Source organism: Pygocentrus nattereri, chromosome 12 (genome assembly GCF_015220715.1).
Source record: "Pygocentrus nattereri isolate fPygNat1 chromosome 12, fPygNat1.pri, whole genome shotgun sequence".
In the NCBI taxonomy this organism is placed as follows: Eukaryota; Metazoa; Chordata; class Actinopteri; order Characiformes; family Serrasalmidae; genus Pygocentrus; species Pygocentrus nattereri.
The window spans coordinates 27,787,220-27,812,919 of record NC_051222.1 but is presented as its reverse complement, the minus strand read 5'-3'; the positions used below and the strand labels follow the sequence as shown (position 1 = coordinate 27,812,919).

The following is a 25,700-nucleotide window of genomic DNA, read 5'->3' as shown; positions in this document are numbered from 1 at the left end:
AAATATGCCTGACAGACCAAGAGATTTCATATCATAAAAGCATTAGAGACTACTTGCACAAACACGTTTCATTCATAAACACTTCCCGTTCGTGTCGTCATCAGCCCATTTAAACTCTGCAAGCAGTTGAAGCTTTTCCACTGGCGTCATTCATGTTTTATGCAAGAGGTTTTCTTATTTGTTTCTGTGTTATGCAACTATCAGTCTTCATTGTTCAATTTCTTAAAGTGATAGTTCAGCCAAAAATCTAATCAAATAGCCTTTAAATAGTTTCAGGCACTGTATGACGTACTGTTATCGTGAAAAATGGATATGTGCTTCACACTGGCATCTAATGTTTTTAGCTATATGAGGTCAATTTGTTCATGTGTGTAGATAACTGCGTTGGACAGTGTCAGAAACCACACTAGAAAGCGATTATTCAACAACTCACCATAGTTTTAAACAGTGGCATAGCTACTGGGAGCCTCGCTGTCAAGTGAGGAGACCCAGGCCCCCTCAGACCCCCCTAGTAGCAAATTGCCTCATACCCAAGTTACCTGATTGCAAAAATGGAAATGAAGAAATATGAAAATGTTGAAAATGTTGCAAAAATTAAGGCATCTGTTCAGACTAACACCATAGCCACGTTTACATGCCTGCATGCCGCTATTAGTCACATAACATTGCTGTTTCACCGGCTCTGCAATAAGGCATAGAACAGTGTTTGTTTAAATGCCAACATGATGTTGCTTGCATGACTGTTTCTTCTGCTGAGCTGGCCTAGTTAGTCTGGCCTGCTGTGCTAGTTAGAGTGCATCGTAACTGACTATGAAAATGACAAGAAACCAATATATCAGGACTGCATACTTATAGAAAATGATTAGGAGTAAATCACGGTCTTCAACTATTTACTCTAGACATCTATGCCACCTAGAAGGTAGTCCAGGGGCTAATCAGCTAGTACTCACTGTGGTATCATCCATCCATCCATTTTCTAAGCCGCTTCTCCCTCAGGGTCGCGGGGTTATACTATCAGTTTTATAATATCTTGGTAATTAAGTGTGACTTAAAGCTGCACTGTGTATGATCTAGTTGTTCAAATGAGTGCTTCTTAGCTGTCCTCCAAACCTCCAGGCCCCTAATAAAAGGAAAGACTGGCTATGACACTGACATGAAGTTTTCACTAGCTAATTAGTGGGTTACAAGCTTCAGCTACTTGTTAGCTGCAATTGCATTGTAGCTTCAGCGCAAAACTAAAGAAGAAAACATCAGAAAACAAACACGTCTATATTTAGACTAAATTTATTTAATAATAAATAATATTTAATTAATATGTTTTTTTTACTGCTTTTAGAGTAGAGTAGTACATTTTCTATGTCCAGTTGTGTTTCAGGCCAGATGTTGCACATCTGTTCATTTTTACTAGTCGATTAGTCGTTATTAGCATATTTTTAAAAGTGTGTTCCACATAGCCTGAGAATCAGGGCTGTGGTGGCAGGTGCTGTGGTTTGAGGTGGTTTCACTCCACCCATAGACGTAAAATCACCACAGCTCTGTGAATCTCTCCTCTCACTGAGAAATTCTAATGAATTTGACCATGCACTGTGCAATAGGAAACAAATTGTTTGTCAAGCTAAATGCTAGAAGTGTCTTTTCACCAATAAGCTTTCCATAGTGAGATATCAGCCTCATTGCTAAACCAGGAAACGATCATGTTATCCCATTCTAAAATGTTATTCCTGAATTGTGCTTGAAATCATAGGATCTGTAAACGAGACATCCTTGTGCGTTTGCCAACCAGCTCTCCAAGTTTTCTTGTACTGGTTGAGCTAAAAGTCAGCCAATTGACCCTTTCCTATCACAGTTCACAAAAGCTACTTGATCTGGTTTACAAGCCTGCATTTCAGTACAGTCTGATACAGCTTGCAGCGAAATTGGTTTCATTTGTGTAGCATTTCCAGACTAAGAAAGTACTTTGCACTTTGTGTTTGACACAAAAAAACAGATTTCTGTTCTCTCTTTCTGTTGTGTTCGCTGCAGTTTTCCCATGACTCTCATTTCAGACATTTTCTTCAGCCAGCCGACTGCTGTCCTCAGCACTGACGAGAGGATTTATTAGTCCATGCAGCCTCTATTACAAGCACACACTTACTTGTTTTCCTAAGCCTAATTTGTTTATTTTTTCCCCCATTAGGAGTTTGTGATGATCGTAGTGTTTGGGCTGGAGTATATTGTCCGCATCTGGTCTGCGGGCTGCTGCTGCAGATACAGAGGATGGCAGGGACGACTGCGCTTCGCACGAAAGCCTTTCTGTATCATAGGTGAGTATGAAGCTGCACTAGTTACCATACACAGCGCTGCATGAGAGCAAAAAATATTCAGCACATCTCTTTAATTTCCCTCTGGGATCAATAAAGGATTTGGACTCTGATTCTGATTCTGAAATCTCTGGACATCAAGGCTCTGAAAAGCAGCAGATCTTTTGGTGATGGATCTAGATAAGATGAGACCTCAGCTCCGTCCTAAATTACTCCCCATTGGAGAAACAGTGCACTATATAGTTTCAGCCATGTTGTTGCATTGTTCAAATGCTTGATGATGAATGGTCGCTCTATTGTCGTTCTCCAGTCAGTTCACTATATAGCAAAAACTATGCAGTGAATAGTGAACGAGTTAATTAGTGAGCGCTAGTTTGAAAGTAACCACAAATAAACTACCCGAGATCCTTATTTGGGCATAACAGAGGTTTTAAATAATGATCAGAAAAGAGTCCTTTTTTGTGAGATTACATGAACCTGTCATGTTTCAGTTCAACCCAGACATTGAAATGACCCTTGAAGGACATGAGTCCGGCTTCTGTCAGATCAGGGTCATTATAACAGTCCTCTATTCTATCACGAGTTTGGAAAAGCCCATCTGTCTGAGATCTGATCAGCGCTTGGCCATAGTCCCTTCTTGTGGTCAGAAAAAATAGAAATTTGTGTGTATATACAGTCATAAGCAAAAGTTTGAGCACTCCTGGTCAAAATGCATGATGAGAAGTTAACACATCCTCTACATGTCTGCACATTTTAATGCTCATTTACTGCTTATTTATTGAATTTAAAATATTGGAAAATGACACATAAGATATTTAGTGTGTCTAATAGGCCACATCTATGCTTTGTCACTGCAGTGACACTGACATGGTGGTGGTGTGTTAGTGCATGTTGTGCTGGCACAAGTGGATCAGACACAGAAGTGCTGCTGAAGTTTTTAAACACTTGTGTCCGCTCACTGTCCACTCTATTTAACACCTTGTTAGTCCACCTTGTAGATGTAAAATCAGAAACAGCTTGTTGCACAGTTTTTGTTCAACAGTGGTCACAGGATTCTGCCCACAGGACGCTGGTGGTTGGATGTTTTTTGGTCAGTGAACTACTTTCAGTCCAGCAGTGGCATTGGGGTGTTTAAAAACTCCAGCAGCAACTGTGTCTGATCTGCTCAGACCAGCGCAACACACACTCGCACACCACCACCATGTCAGTGGTACTGCAAGGCTGAAAATGATCCACCTGCTCTGTGGTGGTCCACTATGTGGAGCTGATATAATGGACAAAGAGTGTAGATACAAGGAGGTATCTTTCATGAAGTGGTCGGTCAGCTTATATATATTGTTATCGTAGTGCTGCAATACTGATAATGCAGAAGGCTGCATTATTCAAATAAGGCACATTATTCAAATGAGCCTCTAATCACTGTGTGTCTCTGTGGGTGTTTTGATTATGGAAGTCAAGTGATCCAATAAAAGTCAAGTACTTGGCTCAAAGTAATGCCAGTCTTTAACCATGTCACATTCACCAGTGCATTTTTAATATATTGTAAAGTCAGTAATCTAATTGCAATACCAGCTTGTCCATGTTGCTGCAGTTTATATGCAGAGCATATAAAAGTGTAGCTATTCCAATAAATGCAGTGGCTACAAAAGAAAATATTACCCTGAGGTGCTTGGAGGTCATTAGAGTTCCTTCTGAAGTTTATCCACTCAGGCAAAAGTTTGATAGGCGACAGTTATGAACTGCGTAGTGAACTTACAGACTCGCTGACTGAGTCAGATTCAGGCTTATTGAGGCTGTGTGTTTGGAAGTCAACGCATAACACGTTTTATTCATGTGCACCCAAACGAACACATTTAAATCACGTAAATTTACATATTTTCACTGCCTGAGTGAAAGTATTTGAGTCTGGCGGTGGCCATGTTTCACCTCATGCCCTCTCTGAGTTTGGTTAATATTGTCATCACAGTCTAATCCTCAGCCTGGCACTAAGCTAAGCTGCTTACTTCACTCCCCCCTTACCCTGCACCGAAACTCTGCTCCAATCTGACAACCCAGCGCTGTCATCATCTCCATCGTGGTGCCTTAAACTCACATCATGCATTTTAATGCAATATACTGTAGCTAAAAGTTACTACAGCAAAAAGTTGTTTGGACTGTTTCTTTTGGTCCATGAATCACATTGATAAAAATATGGCAAAAATACAAAGGATGTCTTTTTTTGTTTTCTCTAAACAAAACTGCACATACAATCATAACTTTTCATTAAAGCTATGATCTCTTCTACTTACAAACACCAATGTAGTATTGATTGTGAGTGTAGAAACCACACTTTTCACATCACTGAAGGGGCCGCAGCACCCCCAGATTTCAGGTCTGCAACTGCTAAAACCAATAATAATAATCATAGTGGAATCTGGATATCATGATGATTTGGGTGTTAATAAAATGTGTGCTTGTTTTTCATTTCTGTGTTCGCTGCACTCTTTAAGTTAACGCTGTATTTTCATTGCAGTGGACCAAATTGCTTCCCTCGCCAACTGCCGGGCGCTTTGTGGGCACACCACTAAAACACACACAGGTAGAGGTTCAAAGAGGGAAAGCTTATGCAAAGCTATAGGACAGTGAGTCCTGAAACAGCCTAGTATTTTTTTAAACTCAACTAACGTAATAATGAAGCTTTTGTCATTTGTTATATCTTCCGCTCAGTGTGTTTTCAAGTGCTGAATCTTCTTGCGTGACTGTGGGCACGACACAATCGACAACCGTGCCACGTATCAACAGTCTGTTTGGTCGCTGCTCAGTTAATTTGCTTAATCCAGAATGAGAACACAGATAGCAGATGTTTGATGGGTCATATTATATATTATATGTATTTATTGTAGCCTCTCGCTGTGTTAAAGCATGTTATGACACATTCAGTTTGATGTAAATTATAGAAAAAATTGAACTGGAAAAAATTCAGATCATTTTGTGTGACATTATTGTTTTTGATGTATCTGCTGCTTAAATGTTTTGCACCCCCAACTTAAAACACCTTCCCACGTCCCTGAAATGATGCTTTTGTTGATTTGAAGTGGAAAGAAGTTACACATCCTCTACAGAGAACACGCTTTTGTGCAGTGTAATACACAATTACTGTTTATCTTCTAAATGTAACGTGTTTCATCACGGGGGGGGGGGGGGGGGGGGGGGGTGTTTAATATGCAGTGGTTCATTATAGAGAAACTTAGCAAATGCAGAACTGTTGACAGTGGAGGTGACAGGGACCAAATGTTCTTAAAAAACGCCTCTCAGAGTTCCCTTACAGAACGTTTTTACATGGAATTGTTATGATTGTGCTGCCTGATGTCTAAAACACTGTTTTACAGTAGATTTGAGAATATTTGAACCGAAAACACTTTTTTTTCAAAGTCACTCTAGGCATATGGGCACATGCACAGCAGTGTGAGGCAAAATAGTTCCCAAAGAAAAAATTTTTTCAGATTAACTATGAACTATTTTCCATTATTAATCATTTTTCATTGTTAATATTAAATATAAAAACTCACTGTGGGTTCAGTGATTCTCGTAAATAAAATGGTGGTATTTGTGCTGTAGACATCATGATCCCTGGTTTCTGTCACCATGTAAAGAAATCTGAAACTGTACGTTTTTTCTACAGTGCACTGTGATTTATTGTTGATTCATTGATTGTTTAAATAATCACAATAATGTCTGCTAATATAATCAATAATTGTAATCAAACTGTGGAGGCTTTGGCCTGGAACTACACAGTGTTAACCACATTCTCTTTTGGAGTCATTTTCCACAATCTGGCAACCTAAATAGAGCCTTGGCCTCCTCTGGATTTCATTCGCTTTCCCACAGTGTGTCCAGAGTGGAGCTCATTAGGGCTGAAATGTATTGCTGCGGTGTGTGTGTGTGTGTGTGTCTGCAGGGATTTTGCTAGCACTTGTCCCTGGTCTCATTGTTTTGAATGGGAAATGGTCAAAATAATGAATGTCATTAACAAGAGAGAGGGAGAGTGTGTGAGTGTGTGTTTCACTAGCGTGATGGATCAGACCTTGTTATAACCTGAAAACAAAAGTCTCAGTTTACCACACTCTTTTTGCAGAGCGCACTCCAGAGGACGCGACACTAAATCATGTGACTGTAATTGTCTGTGATTGTAAGCAGAGATGCATCGATGTGGGATGTGTTGGCTGATGTCAGATACTGTTCAAGTACAGCATCCATCGCTGCTGATGCTGATATATAATAAAACGTAGATCTGACACACACATGAAAAGTTTCATTCCAAAACAAATCATGGTGTCATAAAGAAATTATAATAAAAACCCATTTAGTACAATACACGCACTATTTTCTCTAATAATGGCAGAAAACAGCTCATTAATCATTGTGTAGTTCTGACATTTCTCCTGTGTAAAGCTCATTCCCAACAATAATTTCACAGGAGAACAAAACTGATGAAATGGCATTTAATGTATAAATATACAGCTGTGTGCCTCACACCAAGGAGGGGGTCGGGGGTGCAGTTCCCCGGCGGGGCGACCAGGGTCGTCTGTGTCGAGTTCTCCCTGCGTCTGTGGGTTTTTTCCTCTGGGTCCTCCAATTTCCTCCCACAGTCTTAAGACATGCAGTCAGGCCAACAGGACATGCTAAATTGCCCATAGGTGTGAATGGATATGTCTGTGTGTCTGCCCTGTGATGGACTGGTGACCTGTCGAGGCTGTTTCCTGCCTTCTGCCCAGTGACCACTGGGATAGGCTCCAATACCAAACCCGACCCAGAAGGATAAGCGGTTTAGAAAGTGTGTGTGTGACCAGGGGAGTTCAAACTTGCATATGACTGAATACGAATGAGAGTTTATATTGAACAATGACTGTAGGTACTACTAGTAAAAAAGGTACTAAATTGTCACTGGGGCAGTCCCCCTCTTGTCACTGGGGTGGTACCCTCAAGGGTACATCTCAGTACCTTTAGTCAGGGAACATACTTGTCCCATAATCCTTTGAGATGTATTGTATTGATTCCACACCCCGTCTCGTCTCCGGGTTTTTTATTTTATTGTTCTGTTTAAAACATTCGGTTATGAGAAGGTACAAATACACACTTTTCACCTGAAAAACAACTTATTTAAGGTTCACAATTGGACTTTAAAACCACTGTTCTACCTTTGAGGAACATTTACACTGTTCGTACCTTGATGAATAAAAAATAAACCTGCACAGAACCTTTATTTTAACAGTAGATTGTTAAAAATCTCTTAAATTGCACGGTGCTGCCTGAGTAAATCGTAAAAATGTCTTAAAGCAACATGAAAACACCACAAACCCAAAATATCACCATATGTGTCATAATTAGGCATAATATACATTTACAACATGCTTTTGTGAGCTCTGGCTATAACAGCTTCTGATGGTTAACAGTGACTCAAAATGTGCATATTACGAGCTCTCGGTCCGTCGTCACTCATGTGCATGTGGTTCCAGCCAGTTATTCATCAAATCACATACACACATATAGGAATGTCCACATTGTACTGCCTCTGACCATTACTAGACCAACCAGCTCGTAAATAACATATGACTGGAACCGATTTGGCACTAAGTGATGTGAGCGACTGGCTTATATTGCAGGGCCTTTGTTAGACGGGAATGCATGAGTCCCCACAGGCCCTAAAGTACCTGAGGGGGGAACAGGGTCACTGACTTGACTAATGAATGACCAGCAGCACTGTGTTTTCTCTCCCAGGAGTCATTGGGATCACTGCAGAGAAAATAATGGTTATTTATGATTCTGTACTAGTAGGTCTAATGGAACGTTCCAGGGTTCCTCAGTCTGTTCTGTCTGCTGCATCTGTGTCCCAGCATTGATTAGCACTGACACTCGTTTCACGTACATTTCCGTCTGTTTAGGAAAAAACTGAAAATGTATCCAAAACCACTTGGAGTTATACGCAAAAGTTTAAGCACCTCTTATCAAATCACATGCTGTTGTTTTTTTCTAAGTGAAAATAAGTTACACGTCCTCTCAGGGATATGCACTCAAATATGGCATTTTCCTGCAAGTTTCAGTGCACATTTTTGTATTTATTTGCCAAATTTAATATATTGGAAAAGTTTAAAATGCACCCTAAGTTTTGCACAGGCCACATTTTATGGTTATGTTATGGTTTTATGGTTTATATGGTTATTCATAAATATATAAAATATAAATGTAATGTGTAGCAGTGTGTTCTCTGTAAAGGCTGTGTTAACAGTTTGGAATCGCCAGTTAGAATTTAATATAGAAATATTTTCTTGCAGATGTGTACAATGTTTATGTTATGATACTATTGATGATACTATATGCTGTTATGATACTATTATTCTATAAGTATCATATTATTTGTATAAAATCTTAAAATGAAGAGCGTTTCGACACTGATCGAAGCTGCAGATGACTCCAGTAATAACTGAGAAAGCTATACAGCATCAGGAATGAATTTAAAATAAAATTTCCAGAATTCCTCACTTTCAAAACACAGTGAGCAAATCTCATTGATCAAATTGCTATTTATAGTACTTTATGACAAGAAATTACTAGAAATAGATACTTACTGTGAATAAACCACCGGTTTATGTTTAGATTTGTATCTTTCATATCGTTTATATCATTTTTATCATTTTAGTTATTTTTGTATAACAAATATTATGATGTGTGATTGCAGACTTTTGAACAATGTTGTGTTTTCACTTTTGAGAATCAATGAAATGTCATTTGTCTTTTGGGATGAGCTCATCCCAGCAGTCATCATGTAGAAGGCCAGATACACCCTGGACAGGTCACCAGTCCATCGCAGGGCAACATTGAGAATTTATAAATGAAAAACATGGCCTATGCACAGGTTTTGTCACATTGTATATTGTGTGTTCTGTATTTTAAATAGAAATTATGCACTAAATTGTGCAGAAAAATGTCATGCCTTAGTGTGCTCTCTGTAGAGGATGTGTAACTAATTTTCTCCTAGAAAATCAACAAAACATGTTATTTGACTGGGGGTGTCCAGACTTTTACATACAGTTATATATTGCTACGTGTGTCTAATAAAATGTCCAGTGAGTGAACATTTTCTGTCACTGTTCATTTTCTCATTATTTTCACGCAGTTGGATTGTCAGGTACACATACAAGTCCACAGCCTTCAATTTGAAGGCTTCATGTATTTTTCACCGAGCCTGTGTGTCCACATTCTGCTGTTCTGGCCAGCTAGTTTATGATTTATGAAGATGAGAACGCTTTGCTAAATCAGCAGGTTCCTGCAGACTCCCTGAAGAGCCAAAAACACACCGCTAACACTTCAGTTTCAGTACCTATGACACAAAACAGCAAGGAACATGAGGATAACGGAGTGACAGGACGTTCTTCAGAGGAGACTGAGATGGATGGAATGTGAGGAGTGGCATAAAAGGGAAAAAATAAGAGAAACTGAGAGAAAGCTAATATTATTCCTCGGCTTGAGGCTTGGAGAGTTTGTGTTCTTTGAGGGTTTGGTACAGCTTCTTTAGTGGATGTGGTTTTCATGTGAACTTTTGGCCTCTCTCTCTCTCTCTCTCTCTCTCTCTCAGAGGATACATGTAAATTCTTGTCCCTCTGATTATCTCCACTTTGCAGCCATAGTATGTTCTCAGTCTCCTCTAACTTTAGTGCTGTTATGGGGGGATCTATGTGCTCAGTCGTTTCCTTGTGTACAGTCTTAAAGCACCTTTTATGCTTTAGACATTTTCTTTGACTGACAAAAGTCATCTAGCACTTCCAAAAACTGTCATTTTGAGATCTCATTATGTTTTGACTGAGCTAAATGCATGAACATGTACAGAGAGATCTCCACACTGAAACGTTCTGCTCTTAAATTTAAAATTAACTTTTTTGGGGGTATTTTTACCCAATATATCAAATTTGTATGCTTAATTTTTCTGTTTCTGGCTAGATCTCCCTCTGTCATGCATGCTACCACACTAGGAGGTTGGAAACAAGCACATGCTTTTTTAAACTACTCATAATGCAACATTACTGGACAACTCAACAGGCTAGGAGGAGCTTTCTAGAGCCATGGAGGAAAGGGAGGGCTATCGCTAGTTTTTCGCTAGTACTAGGTTTTCTTGGACTCCCAACTGTGGATGGCTGGGGCATCCCCAGGCATCATACTTGCTATCTTCTGATTACAAGGCCAACACTTAGACATAGCACTTGGATCCTTAATTATCACTTATATAGCCAGTTATTGAGTTCTGTAGCCAGTGGTTGAAGAATTTTAAAGGGGATGGGGGTTCATCTGACAACCAGGTGTGTCTGTCACATCCCCTCTAAGACTGAGTTTTTCTGGCAGTCCAAAGCTCTCTAACATCTTATCCTACCATCTTCATTAACGTTGCTCATCATACCTGCTTTTCTTTTCAAACATATTCCTGAGATCTTGCTGTATTTTTTACATTACCTACAGAAGGGGTTGGCACGTCTAGCAAAAATCTCCAAAGCTGAAGTTTGCTTAAAAGCCGTCCACCAGAGGCTGAAATGTAAAAACTTCCTTCTGCAACAGTGTTGTCAAACTAGCCCAGTTTAGTGGGAAAGCTGTGAACCTGGCTACTCTTGACTACAGGTTCATGCACTGTACCAAACACTGAAAAGCAGAGAAATTTCTTCAAAAGTGCAGATTGTAGTAGTCTGTTCATACATTGTTGTCAATTTTGTCATTGTTTTGATGTTTTAAAAAAAAGTCAATACACAGTGTAAACTGAATATGAATAATCACTGTATATGTATGTGTGTATACAATGACATTTAACTAATGTAGCAATACCACATTATTAACTGTCGACTCTAGAAATTGCATTACTGTTATTAAGCTGTTATTAAATAATGTAATCTAGTTAAACTGTATGACTAAATGTATCCATACCCCTCTAATTACTGCTGATACAAATGCTCAGTTGTGCACATGCAGCTTGTATAATCTCCAAAATAATGCATTGACCAATAGAATTGGAAGCTCTGGAGCAGCTCATGATCACTCAAGTTCACTCTCAGACCACAGAGACATTAAGCCCCCCCAACATCGGGCTGTGGAGCAGTGGAGCTGTGTTCTATGGAGTGATGGAGCTCATATTACCTTTGGAATGGGTTGGAATGCTCCAGAACTAATCATCCAACATCAGTACCTGACCTCACTAATGCTGTTATGGCTGGATGCAATCAAATCCGCACAGCAGTGTTCCAACATACAGTGTAAAGCCATCCAAAAAGAGTAGAGGCTGTTACTGCCACAAAGGTGGACAAACTCTCTATCAATAGTCTTGATTTTAGAAGAAACATTAGATGAATAGGTGCCTACAAACCTTTGGACATATAGATCCTTCTAATGAATGATTTTAGCTAACTGGTGAACTACCACTGACACAAGTGCTCAATGGAGTCTATATATATATATATATATATATATATATATATATATATATATATATATATTTCTTTTTAAGACACTTTTCCTAATCTGTTTCCCCCCCCTCCTATCTGTCTTCTTCTTCCTACTGTCCATCTCTCCATCAGATATCATAGTGCTGATAGCCTCGGTCGCCGTGGTTTCGGCTGGTAGCCAGGGCAACATCTTTGCCGCCTCAGCACTACGAAGCCTCCGCTTCCTGCAGATCTTGCGCATGGTGCGCATGGACCGCCGCGGGGGCACCTGGAAGCTGCTAGGATCTGTAGTTTATGCTCACAGCAAGGTAATCTGGGATTAACCATAGCAAACTACTGAGGTCTGTTTGGTGCATTCAGAACATTACCAAACCATAGCTACCAGTAATGATACAGAAATTTAAATGCTGATAAATGTGCCACTCACTCTAACTAGACACCAAACCCGGCACAGAATAACAAATAAACTCATACACACATTAACTGCAACAAAGCACAACATATAACATCAAGCAACAACATAAACAGTCCTTTTCACTGGGGCTGCTCATGTCCCATGTGTGACGTGGAGCGAGGTAGCGGACGCATGTGCGGAGGTAAGCGACTTTTATTGACGGCAAATCTAGGATCATGGTCAGAACAGTCTATGGTCAATGAGCCAATACGGTTAGATTGTGGTACAGACATGACATAAACCAGAATAGACTAACTACACAGACAAAGCAAACATCAAACAGAGACCGATACATCAAACAGAGCAAGGACAAAGACCAGCAAAGACAAAGTGCAAACACAGGGCTTAAGTAACAAAGGGAAAACAAGGGACAGGTGAAAACAATCAGGGGCGGAGTCACGAAACGAGGGGGCCGGCCTAGAAAAACAAAAACTGGGAGGGGCCAATCGTGACACCTTGAGCCTCTTTGAATGGCATTTTGCATAGCAAAGCTTCTGCACTCATGAGAGGCAGCGTGCCCCATGGCAGCCGACACAATATAAATATAATAAATAAATCAGAAAACATTTAAGAGGCAGGAAAAAGTCATTACAGTTAGGACCAATCCCATTTCTCTTGCCCCTGCCACTTAGCCCATAGGCCCCATAAGTCATGCTTGATATAATCAGAGACATGAACTAACAAGGTAAAAGAGGTTGATTTTGAATTCTGGTTCACTTTAATCTGTGCTGTTGTGTTGTGTAGGAGCTGGTGACTGCCTGGTACATTGGCTTTCTGGTGCTGATCTTTTCCTCCTTCCTGGTCTACCTTGTGGAGAAGGAGTTCAATAAAGAGTTTTCCACCTACGCTGATGCACTGTGGTGGGGCACGGTGGGTTTCCATCACTCCCTCCACCCTCAGTGTCTATAAAGTGGTGCAGGCAAACTAGGGGTGCATGTGTAGTTCTGTGCAATGACAAGCTGAACAAAATTGTCAATGTCATTTGAAAACCTCATACAGTCAAATGAAAATGTTTGGGGGCCAAATTACAAGTTTTGTGGCTTTTCTAAGGGAAAAGAAAGTAGCACTTTCTCTATGGAGAGCGTACTTTAATGTGACATTTCTCTGTTAATTTTAGTATTTTGGAGTATAAATAAAATTTTAAATATAAAGTGTGCCATGCCAATTTCACAGGCCACTTTTTATGTTTTACTTTTACTGATGTATAAAATTCAGCAAGTAAACTAATTGTTCATTAAAATTAGCAGATAATGTCCTATTTAAATCTGTTCTCTGTAGAGGATGTGTGAAGTTATTTTCACTTAGAAGATCAACAAACACATCATTTGACCAAACTTTTGCATACGTATACACCTCAATTTTTTTTTTTTATTATTTTATTTATATTTTTATTATTGTTTCATTTACAATGTTTAGAGCAACACAGGCATGAGTTACACTTCTTACATTTCTTTTAAATATTTTCAGTGGTCAATCAGTGTGGTCAGGCCTAACTGTAAATAACGTTAATAATTATTATCTGCTTTTTTTGTCCTTTCTTGTCATGTAGATCACTCTGACCACCATAGGCTACGGGGATAAGACTCCTAAGACATGGACTGGACGCATGCTGTCTGCTGGCTTCGCCCTCCTCGGCATCTCCTTCTTCGCTCTGCCTGCAGTGAGTCCTAAAACCCATGTCCGTCTCGGATCAGGCATAGCTCAGTACCCAAACAACTGCAGCAAAGGATTAGAAACTTAATGTGCATTGAAAAAAGAAGTGCTGCCAGCAGTTCATTTCCATCAAATTGAATTATGCTGCATTAGGATGGTCCTCCTAAACTCATAAACCTGATACTTTCTGAGTTTATAACAAAGATTTCACTTGAACTGCTGACAAAGTAAATATAAGTGGTAAACTTGGATCTGTTCCGAGTCTACGAGGTGGCATATTACCAGGCGTTCTCTGAAATCTTGTCACATAACACTAAATTTATGCATAATTGCTGGATATATTTTCACTGTAGGATTTCCACAACATGGAGAAACTGCTATTTATCCAGTAAAGTTGAAGAGAGAAAACTTTTTGTCAGTATTGGAGATACATAAAGTGTTGTTTTTAGTGTCTACCTGGAAGCCTTAAGCTTCATAGTGACCCTCAGCTCATCTTTACTCTGCTTGTTTTTGTAGGGTATCCTGGGTTCAGGCTTTGCTCTGAAGGTTCAGGAGCAGCACAGGCAGAAGCACTTTGAGAAGAGAAGGAACCCTGCAGCCTGCCTTATACAGGTAACACTTCCCAGCCTACACAGTGCCCTGACTAGACTTATATCAGATGTCATATTATTAAATCTCTGCCTTGACGGATTTCTACCATGAACAGAATTGTTCACAAAAATACACTGAATTACACAAATGTGACACGAATTTGTGTTCACAACCAGAGATGCTAATAACAAGCCACAATACAGACAATGCACCAAAATGAAAATAGCTTAGACTAAGTACTTAATTTAATCCATTATAACTGCAGCATTGGTGCATATTTACACCCCTATTCCTTAAATATTACTACAGTTTGTAGAAACCTGCTCATCCAGCGTTTCTTCTCAACTCAAGGGTGTTAATAGGGAGTTTGTCCCTTTTGCTGCATTTACAGCCTCTACTCCTCTTAGGCTTTATACTAGATGTTAGAGTGTTGATATGTGAATTTGATTGCATTGAGCCACAAGAGCATTAGTGAGGTCAGATACTGATATTGGATGATTAGTTCTGGCTCTTAGTTCATAAAACCCCTAATTTCAAAACAGGCTGTTATTTTTAGCTTATTTTCCATATGAGTGAGCAGTACATTCTGAGACTTTGACTACATCTCTTGTATTTCAAAATAAGCTGGAGAAAACTGGGTTTTCCATGAAATTAGTCCTTTAATGAAAACACGGATTTTGAACTTTTGAGTGTATATTTAATGTTTCTGTTGTGTCATGCTTGCTATATTATATCAGCTGCCTTTGATATATTGATATAATAAGCCTCTCCGCTCCTAATGGTCCTGTATCAGGCAGCGTGGCGTTATTACTCGACCGACGGTAGCCGCTCTGACTTGGAGGCCACCTGGCGGCTCTATGAAAGAGCCCTACCTGTGCCAAGGCATGTATAGAAGCCTGTAAGGACCGGAGGACCTTGAACCATGTTCTTCACTAATCTGCATTTGTTTTGTTTCTATTTTTTTGTGTGTGTTTTTTTTCCCCTCCTTATTTTCTCACTGTGGCCTCGTCCTCCTTTTTCTTTCCTTCCTTCTTTTGTTTTTTATCCCTCTTTTCATCCCTCGTTCCTCCTCTCCGTCCCGTGTGTGTGTTTTTTTTTGTTTTTTTTTGGCATGCAGTGTGTTTGGCGTAGCTATGCGGCTGATGAAAACTCGGTTTCCATTGCTACCTGGAAGCCTCATTTGAAGGCGTTGCATACCTGCAGTCCTACAAAGTAGGTATAAACCCTCTGGCAGCGGCTCTACTACTTGCTCTCTGTGCTGTTCATCTTTTCACACCCGCTCATTTTAACCTTTTTAAGAGCTTAAAGCACTCTAGAGCACTCTAAGCTACTGTATATGTAGGGTACGATCAATTACCACAAACAATAATCTCAACATGTTTCCCTATAATTAGAAATTAACAGAAAGCCTGTTAACCATTTAAGGCAGATCGCAAAAAATGTGTGTTTCTGTTGTTTAATGTGCTCTTTTGTGTTAATAACATGATTTCTCAGTGCTGCTTTTGCCTTTTGTGATATGTAAGGAACATGATCTGACAACATGATCTACCTTTTTTACATGTTCGAATAAGCCAACACATGAATAAGAATATAAGTTGCACATAATCACATTTGTTTTGGTACTCTGATAATGCCAGTCAGTAATAAGCTCTCACTGATCTGAACTGCGCTCTGAATGAGCCGACACTTGCCCAAAAAATCCCAGCACATACAACAGTAAAGTAAGCCTCATGCATCTTTTATACAGTGATAGGAAACATGGTAGCTCACAGAAAGCTGTGATTCTATGTGCTGCTACCTTTCACTTTGGCCACATGTGAATGTGCATGCATCGTGACTGCTCTGGCAGCAGATTTCAGCAAGTTTAAAGGGGAAAATTTCTACAGTGAGATTGTAAACAGTCATTCAGAGTGGCTGGCTGTGAAAGGGTTAATTGTGGACTCAAGCTCAGATTTCTATACAGTTGAAGTGATAGGAACCAGTGGTCACAATGTCCACAACACAAATAGTCGCTTTATACTATTCAAAACCACCAGGGAACCTACACATGTAGTCTTGTTCTTATTCTTATTCTTATTCATAACCCTTTCATGTAATAGCTTTCTGTGTGCTAGCTTTTGCAGGCATTAAGGATTTCAGACAAGTTCCTCTGTAAGCATTTCACATCAAACCACTCTGAATGAGTTTTTTTATAACTGCAAAGGTTTAGAAAAATTGGTGGAGTTCCCCTTTAACTAGAAACACACTTATAAAAGAGGGTTGGGTGCCCTAGCAGGGTCTTCTCTTCTTTTCTAGCTACAGGGAACCTCTTGCCAATGTCTTAAGTGGTTATTTCTGGCATTTACTCTACACTTCACCCTCAGTGATTTCTCAGTACAATTGTCACTTTTCTTTGCTATCTAAAGCATTAACTCTGAAATCTGAATTTTTTTTAGTCTTTGTCACACATTAAAGGGATTAAAGGGTTAATCTGTGGATGGCAACCCTTTCTTTTGCATTTGTAGTCTTTTGTTTGCTTTTTGATCCCTATATTTCTTCTTACACATACACTTACACATGCTACTCTTCATTCTGGACATTACCTTTGAAATCTTCTTTTCCGTAATAAGAAAAGAAGAAAACAGTCTTGTATTATACTTGCCTGATGTTAAGCTCAAAGCCTACCTAAGGCCCAGTATTGTCCAGGCTCCAGCTTCAGATAATAGCCCTTTCATCACCTGCCCTCGAGAATGCCCCAGCTACAGAGAGAGAAATCTCTGAAATGGTTACTTTATAGGAGAAGAAAGAAAGACCATCCGCTAATGTAAGAAATTACACTTGAAAGGTCTGCTTTCACACAGTGGAGAGGGAACGTAAGAAGGAAAAAAGCATAAAGCATTGCTGTATTGGGCAGCTAGTTACGTAATTCATGCTCCAGCATAGTGGTTGTCTATGCTTCAAGGTTATGCTATGTTGTCCTGATTTTTAGCTAGTTTACAGTAACTGTATTTTGGCTTTGGCTACGTTTGCCTACAAAATGGCTTCCCAATTCCTCCACCTACCCCCACCAAAACTTCACGTCAACTTCACGTCAACTGTAATTCAGTCAACTGTTGCTGCTGTTAACAGATTTGTTCTACTTTGATTTATTTTTAACCATGCTGGCACTTTTTGGATGATTGAGGTTTTATCAGCAGCAACAATATAAAGGAATTCTTACCCTCCAAAAAACTGATTTCATTCATTCTTAGCAACACTGAGTTTTTTGGAGGGTAGGAATGAAGCGAACCAATATTGGAGGGTAGAAGGAATTTGGACGGTAGAAGGACGCGAATCAATATTATGGAAACTGAGTTTCTTCTAGAAAACCCTGACTAGGTTTCATTCATTTTTAGCTGTGCTAACAGCTTATCATGGCAGTGAAGAGTGAATGAAAGCTAGTAAGATAGTGAGTGAATTAATATCAAACATCAGTTCATGCCAAATAGTCTTCATTCAGCCGTGTAAGCATGTTTCAGTGTAGTTTTATTGTTAACAATAAGTGGGAGCTAGCACTGAGAGGGGGCAAACTGACATGTATTAATGCTAACAGATCCATGTTGGGGCTAACAGCCATGTTAGCATTTTTGGATGCGTAAGGTTTCTCAGTGATGATTTAAAGAGCTTCACACCCAGAATCCCAATATCGCTAACAATGAATAAAAGCCAATGTGTTTAAATTAAATATCATTTATATATAATAAAGAAATATAATAAAAAGTCATGCTGACTGTGCTATACTAGGCTTTCTGTGCTTTATCTCTAGTTCTAGTTTTAGAACTATTTTGAAGGAATAATATCTCCTTTAGCTTAATATTGCTGGCATTTTAGGACAAACCTGAGCCTGGAAATACTGAGGCAACTGCACCACGAACAAATACAGAAATACAGGCCCATACTCACATTTTTGTTACCTCAGAAAATCTTTGTCTGTATAGTTCACATTCTTAGGCCTGTGCTTTGTGTCTCTGCCTTCAGTATGTTATGCATCATATGCATGTAATGTATAATATGCATGTGTTGGCTAATGAATGGTTGCCTTTCCATACAAGCTTGCTGACCTTCTTGAGAGCTTCTTTATTACAGTACCATGTTGTACAATGTCATTTTCATGCATAATATATGTAGCATCTGATGTTTCTCCTGTTTTTTTTTTCTCCTCCTACAACTAAAGGAAGGACCAAGCTGAGACGTCCACTAGGTTGGTATCACCACTTTGTTGTATAAAATGCGCCAAAATCATAAGGGTCTTCTTTAGCTTAAAAAATGTATAGTGCTTATGCTGTGGTAAACCGCAATGCACAAAGTTACCACTTGGTGGCTATAGATTCTTATAGGTAATGTATTCCTTATATATTTCTTACACCATTAGTACGTAGTTCATGCTGAGTTCATGCTATCAGATCCAAACTAGCTTTCATTCATCAATAGCCATGTTAGCATTTTTGGATGAGTTAAGTTTTTCAGTAATGATTTAAAGAGCTTTCCACCAAAAATCCTAATATTTTTTAGACCTATGCTAACCTTCATTAGCCATGATAGCAATCTTTGGCTAGATTACTTTTTATGATTAACAATGAATGCATGCTAGTAGGATAGTAGAATAAATTAATAATTTTCAACAAAATTGTAAAGTTCTTCCAAACCTCAATTTATACAGTAATATGTGATTCTTATTTCGTGGTAAAATGCAATGCACAGAGTCATCACTAGGTAGGTTCTTTCAGAATATGTATTCTATCTTACTTATTTCTTACATTATTAGCAACTCATATTGTGTTTTGTAGTCACAGATGTGTGGTGAGATTAGACTGAGAGCACCTGTGAGTGATGGAATAATAATTGCAGGATTTTAGTGTACCACGTTTTGTGTCTTTGTCTCGATTATACTGGAATACAGTCCCATATTGCTTTTTGTTAGAAAGAGAAAATGACAGTGACACTGGAGCACTGTTACACAACAGTTATTATGCTAATAGATGCTGCTAGCAAACCTCAGAAATTCACTTCCCAGAGGCAGCTGCATGATTTCCCTTCATCATAGGCATATGGTTCTTAATAGAATGTGAGAGAAAGTAATAGTTTTTGGCCAATTGGAAAATCATAGTAGCTGAGCCAAACAAAGTAATTTCAGAAAATATCCAGGGACGAGCGTTCAGAGGTGTGAATAGGCCTGATCCACCTATTTATCTCTGTTGGCTCTTTGTGCGAAAGGCCTTTTCAAACGATGTGGACGAGGCATTGGGTCGAGGGTCCTTCATCAAGGTAATGTGGCTTCTGAAGCCTTTATTGCACCTAATGAGTCGCCATTCGTTCCCCTGGTGACTCACTGTACACCAAGGTCCGTAACCGCATAGTGCTACTGGCATTAGCATAGTTACATGAGGCGTTATTGAGACAAGAGGGTAGCTAATGACTCATTGAAGCACTGGTAGCTCCTAAATGGCCAGAGCTCACAAATTCAGCCACCCCTCATCTTCTTTCTTTTCATCTGGACAAACAGCAGGGGTGATGTTGTAATCATGTTAAGAGACAGACTATCTATGTTAGCACTGTGCTTGTGTCTCTCCCTTGCCTCTAGTGTGTCCTTTAGTAGTAATCACCGGCTTCACGCAAAACTGGGTCCAACAAGATGTAAGAATACTTCATGCACCGTGTTAACTGTGCTGCAGTGTCCTGCTAAGTCAAAGTTCATGGTGAACAAGAAAGTTTTCAGGCTAACTTTGTGTGGTGAAAGTTTCACACAGCCATGATTTCTGTGTGCCTTGACACACATTAAAACTTGAAAATAAGTTAATTTTGAAAAACACTTGATTCAATGAATATAATCAAATAAAATACTGTTCCCTGTAACTCTGTTATCAGATGAACTAGGACTTTGTTGGATTTTTATATGTGAAATGTTGTGACTGTGTTGAGCTGCTGGTGAGCATTGAGGGGTGACAGCAATACACCTCTCTCCACAAAGATTGCCATGCTGGAAGAGACTGCACAACTGTAACTTTCTTTATATAAAAAAATGTAAATGATTCTTTTCCTTAAAATATATTCCATCAGTGTTACTGAAGAAAAAAATGCATCGTTTAACTGAGGGACCTCCTCCAAAACAAGCACAAATTGCATATTCTGGCTAATGTAAAAAAGGGTTAAATCATAATAACAGCAGGCAAACAAAGCAGAACTAAATCTCACACAAGTAGCTGTTCAAACAGCAGTCATGTTAATGTTATGTGGCTAGCTAGTTAGCCCTCTATTGCACAATGTTGCCTCAGGGCAACACACTCATTTTCCTCACTTTACACTAACATGCATTTTTAAAGACGACGATAGAGTTAACAGTAAAGTATTTGAGTAAGTCAAAGTTTGAGTAGATCAATAAAAAACATGTACTTGGTCAAGCGTGTTTCTTAGTGGACACCTTTAAACCTCTTTTTCAATGTTCAGTATCAATTTTTTTGTTATGTGAATTTGTAGAAATATGTTTGGTGCCTACAAGCAACACTGCAAGAAAGAGGAACGGATATAGCCCGTCACAAGCCAGGGCTCAACACTTCAGCTCAACACAGCTCTATATCATTTCCTCTCATTGTCGCACAATGCTGCCTCAAGGCAACACACCCCAAAAGGGTGTACACTTTCATACTGTGTGCAGTAGAGGGATAAGCTAACTGGAAATAATTGCAAATAAGCAAAATTATTCATTAAGATTTTTGAAGCTAGTGTTTGATTGTTGTTATGGGTCAGATGATTGATTAACTTGAAAACTGCTTACCAAACTTACATCCAGTCAGTCCTTATCAAATGTCCAATACACCATCCTCTTTTCTTTTTTTTACTTTTGAGTTGAAATTAATCAATTAGCTTTGTCATCAGTACTTTAGTCAGTTGAGAAGTGACTTGTGTCTTAATAGTGCCCCCTGTGGAAAAACTCCAGACTGCTAAAGTTGAGTTCCAGAGACATGTCCATGTACTGTACATATTTTTTTTAAATATAGTACATGTATAGATACTTGTGTGAAACCATGAACATTTATATTTTCAGAATTTTGTTTTCAATTCGTCTGAACTACCTAGACATTTGAGAATGATGAGAATTGTTTTCAGATGGTATGCCACACCGATGGCATCAGGAAAACCAATATTATTTATTAAGCAGTGTGAATTAACAAGGTTGAAGAGTGAGATGTTGCTACAAGGTTTTGAATTCTGACCTTTAATCATGTCCACATCCAATCAAATCCATCAAACCACTCTGAATGAATTTGTTTACATCTCAATGAATAGTCTATGCAGAAATTTTGAAAATGGAATCCCCCTTTCAGACCCTTGAGATGAAGCTTTCTGTTAATTCATAAGATGTGTAGTTTAAAAAGCAAATGCCTGAAATATGGAGATCAGGAACGTTCATGCTTAAGGTATCTAATTCTTAAGGTTCAATAACACTGATTCAGCTTGGGAGTTGAGCTGTGTACACTAAGAGTAGAAGTGCTTATTTGTAATTATCAGCTGTCCTGTCTATATAGCTGTACCCATTAAGATGATGAAAGCCAAAAGTTCTAGATCAGTACTTTAAGATGTTTGATACACAGAGGGCTTAAAATAAATGAAAGCTCATGGGGACTACTTAGCATGGTCTTTGCATAATGCTACTGCTTTGCATAATGCTGCTGCTGATTTTTCAACCCGTATATGAGGCAGGGCTGTAACATGAAGAAGAACGCAGTGTAGATAAGTCATTACAGTTCAGACAATATTACCACATTATTGCCAAATTCAATTTGCTGAAATGGAGGTCATTCAGCTGAAACATCCCAGTCTGCATCTCATATTCTGGGTAATTCCGTTTCGACCTCATATGAATGCAGCATATGCTCACGCTGTAGAGCAAGATGGTCTCTTGATGGTCTTCCTCCAGGCATATGGCAATGGAGAACATGTGCAGCATGTGGTTTGCTCGGCAGGCCTGCAGAATTTGGCCTAAAATTAATTCATTAAATTTTTAATAGTTTGTGTCGTAATATTACCAACTATTCAGTATATATATAACAAGAAATATCAATGTTATAGTAAGATCAATACTACCTTTATTAGAGAATTAAAAAGTTGTTTTATATGCCAACTCTTAGTCTTTTCAAAAATTCATTACATCCAAAAAAGTTACAAATGGATATAGTGTTTTGGAATGAAACCATTTCTATTAAGCACGGTTCACCAGATTACACAATTTATAAGACAAATGTCTTGTTATTGGTAATTTTCCATTACAATGTAATAATAACCAATAGTATCTTGTTTCTCCTCCCCCCCCACCATCCCCACCTATCAAAATGCTTAGCTAGCTCAGAGACCTGTACTGATACCATGTTTCACCCAGAAATGCATCATGGTACGGACTTGGTAAAGATGTAGGTTCATGACCATCATCACTGAAGGCTGATAAAAATGCTGTGTTCAACAGTTATGGTGGTATATTGTTATTGTGGTTGGTATAGGGAAGTGGGTAACACCTCAGTCCCCACCTGTGTGAAGATCCAACACAATACCAATAAGAGTCCTTGGGCTAGACTCCTAACAGCACCTTCGCCTCCCTGTGTAATATGATCAAATTATAAGTCACTCTGGATAAGAGCTTCTGTCAAATGCCAGAAATGTAAATTAATTATTAATTAAGTACTACTGGGAAATGTAAATGTACAAATACTCAGTGCAGACAAAACATTCAAAAATTGATCTTAGATTAAACTAATTTTATAGCCCATTGAAAACTAATTATAGCCCATTGAAGACATTAGTTAATGATTTAAAGTCACTTGCCCACCAGATGAAAATGAAGGTTAGGTTGGGCATATTGTACGATTAGTGTGCAAACCATTATATTACACCATATTGAGCCCTTCTTCCTCTCTCTTTCCTGATCTTCATCTCTCTCTATCAGTCAGAAGCTGAGCTTTAAGGACCGGGTGAGGATGGCCAGTCCTCGGGGTCAGAGCATTAAGAGCAGACAAACATCGGTGACTGACCGCCGCTCTCCAGGTGCTGAGATCAACACTGAGACCTCCAGTCCAGCCAAGGTCCAAAAGAGCTGGAGCTTCAATGACCGCACCCGCTTCAGACCCTCCCTCCGCCTCAAGAGTCAGTCACGCTCCACCACTGATGGTGAGCTCTCTCCTGATTGGCAGCCTGGCTTGAATTGTTGATGGCCACCCCCACTTCCTGTTCTTTCAGGTGCTGTAAAGGAATTTAATCAATCAGCCAAGACATGTTTGGTGTCTGAGGTTTGCTGCTTTAGTTTTACAGTGGTGCCATTAGGCTAATGTAGCTAACAAGTAATGGAGCTTATGGTCCACCTCTTAGCAAATAACACAACAGCATGGGCAGAATTCAGGCTTCCAAATTGCTCCTTTTAATGTTTTTAGCTATGCAAAATACTTTGGTTAATGTTTGTAGATAACAGAATGTCGTAATGTGTCAGAGCAAGTCTGTTAGAGATTAGGCCTGGGTGATAGTTAAAAATAGTTTGTACAATGTTCTCTAGTTTAAAAAATTGTGATATAAATTATATACAGGGTGATTCAAAAAGATTCCTCTGATTTGAAAATGATTTATTTCACTTGTAAATCATTCCAGAACAATGCAGTAAACTTTAAGTGGTTTAAGTGATCATGAAGTTTATTGTGTAGTTTTACAAGTGCTCAATATGAACCTCCTCCAGCTGCATGAACAACATCAACGCCATGGTCAGATCAATCCCATACTCGATTGAGCATATCAGTTGTCACTGTTCTCACAGCTCTTTTAATACAGTTTGGGTGATCATCCAGTGTTGTGAAACCAACTCTCTGAGCTGTTGGAAGTTCACTGCCCACAAAAATCACGCTGCACAACTGATGGATTCACTCTTATTGAAGTGGAGAATGCAGAATGCTTTCTGCTTAGAGGTCTTCATCTCCTCACAGACTGAATGGAGCCATCCTCCAGTGACAGAAACTACTTTCAGTTGATATGTGATTGTTTCCTAGGCGGCTCAAGGTTGTAAAAAATATGGCGCTTTAAAATCAGTTGAATCTTTTTGAATCACCCTGTATAAGTAGAAGGTGAAGAGCTGTGTGCTAATGCTAGCAGTACAGTCCATAGGTTTGTGGATGAACTTATGAAATCCTAAGTGATTGCTAGGGCATTCATATGGTATCCCAGATTGAAAACAGTGACCCATGAAAATGCTACCAGAAAGTGAAAATTACTAAAACAAACAGTTCTTTAGTAGGCTTGACAAATTACAATCATAAAATAACATATACAGTATAATGACAGCTGTCCAAATGTGTTTCAGTTGCACTTAATTTATTTCTCAAACAATGCTTTCAAACATCATTCCAAGAGTTTTCAGTCTGGATGAACATTCTATACTGTGCTGTTCTCACGCTGTGCTGATAAAGCAGACTGGCCTCTCCTGAACCGACTCACTGTTTTATTTCCCATCCATTTTTATCCACAAGTGTGGGCCTCCGTCAGCAACACTGTTTGGTGACTGCTGTATTATGCTATATAAAAAAGTAATTGAAAGTAGAGAAAGAGATGAAGAATGAAGGATAAAAGCAGGAGGAAGTGCAGGAAAGGGTCTGTTCTAAGTGGGAGGCAGGCATTGAGAACCCAAACTCAGGTGGGCACACATTTGGAAAATTATATATGAACCCAAACGAATCTGACATGAGCAGTTGGGTTGAAACAGATATTTCAAGCTCTGTGTTTCGATACTGAAGGAAAATGCACTGTTTTCTAATGTGCACTGACTTTAAGAAATTAGCTTGGATTGTTTGTTGAGGCTCATCACAGACCTTTCAGAGGGTCTGCCACCTGCGAGCCATGTTCTTGTCAAATTCATAAAAATAATTACCCCTGTACAACATCACACCCTTAAGGACAGGTGTTTTATATTCCGTCATTTGTCAGTGCCCAGGTTCCATTTGCAACCGGTGCAGTCAGAAGAGAGGAACTCAGTAAATGACTGGTCATTGAGACCAGAGATGATTACTCTTAAGGATAAATCCACAATGAGCCCACACCGTATGCTAGCAGCTTTCCATATTGTACCTTCAAACGAAACCCCATCACTGTGGGTTAATGTCTTAATACTGTGATTGACCCATGTTTAATGTACATGGATTTTCACTTTCATTGGCAATGGCATATGGCAGCAAGTTAACCACCTGATATTCAATCACAGCG

At 39.2% G+C, this 25,700-nt stretch overlaps 1 protein-coding gene across 1 annotated transcript in view; it reads left to right on the top strand.

The window, feature by feature from the left end:
* kcnq5b (potassium voltage-gated channel, KQT-like subfamily, member 5b) overlaps nt 1–25,700 on the top strand; it is a 167,773-nt gene that overhangs the window by 127,219 nt on the left and 14,854 nt on the right. The window contains exons 3-10 of the mRNA XM_017721803.2: nt 2,177–2,303; nt 11,891–12,066; nt 12,957–13,082; nt 13,762–13,872; nt 14,382–14,477; nt 15,574–15,668; nt 18,649–18,675; nt 23,410–23,630. Of these exons, the coding sequence (XP_017577292.1) occupies nt 2,177–2,303; nt 11,891–12,066; nt 12,957–13,082; nt 13,762–13,872; nt 14,382–14,477; nt 15,574–15,668; nt 18,649–18,675; nt 23,410–23,630 (979 nt within the window). The remainder of the gene's footprint in view (nt 1–2,176; nt 2,304–11,890; nt 12,067–12,956; nt 13,083–13,761; nt 13,873–14,381; nt 14,478–15,573; nt 15,669–18,648; nt 18,676–23,409; nt 23,631–25,700) is intronic.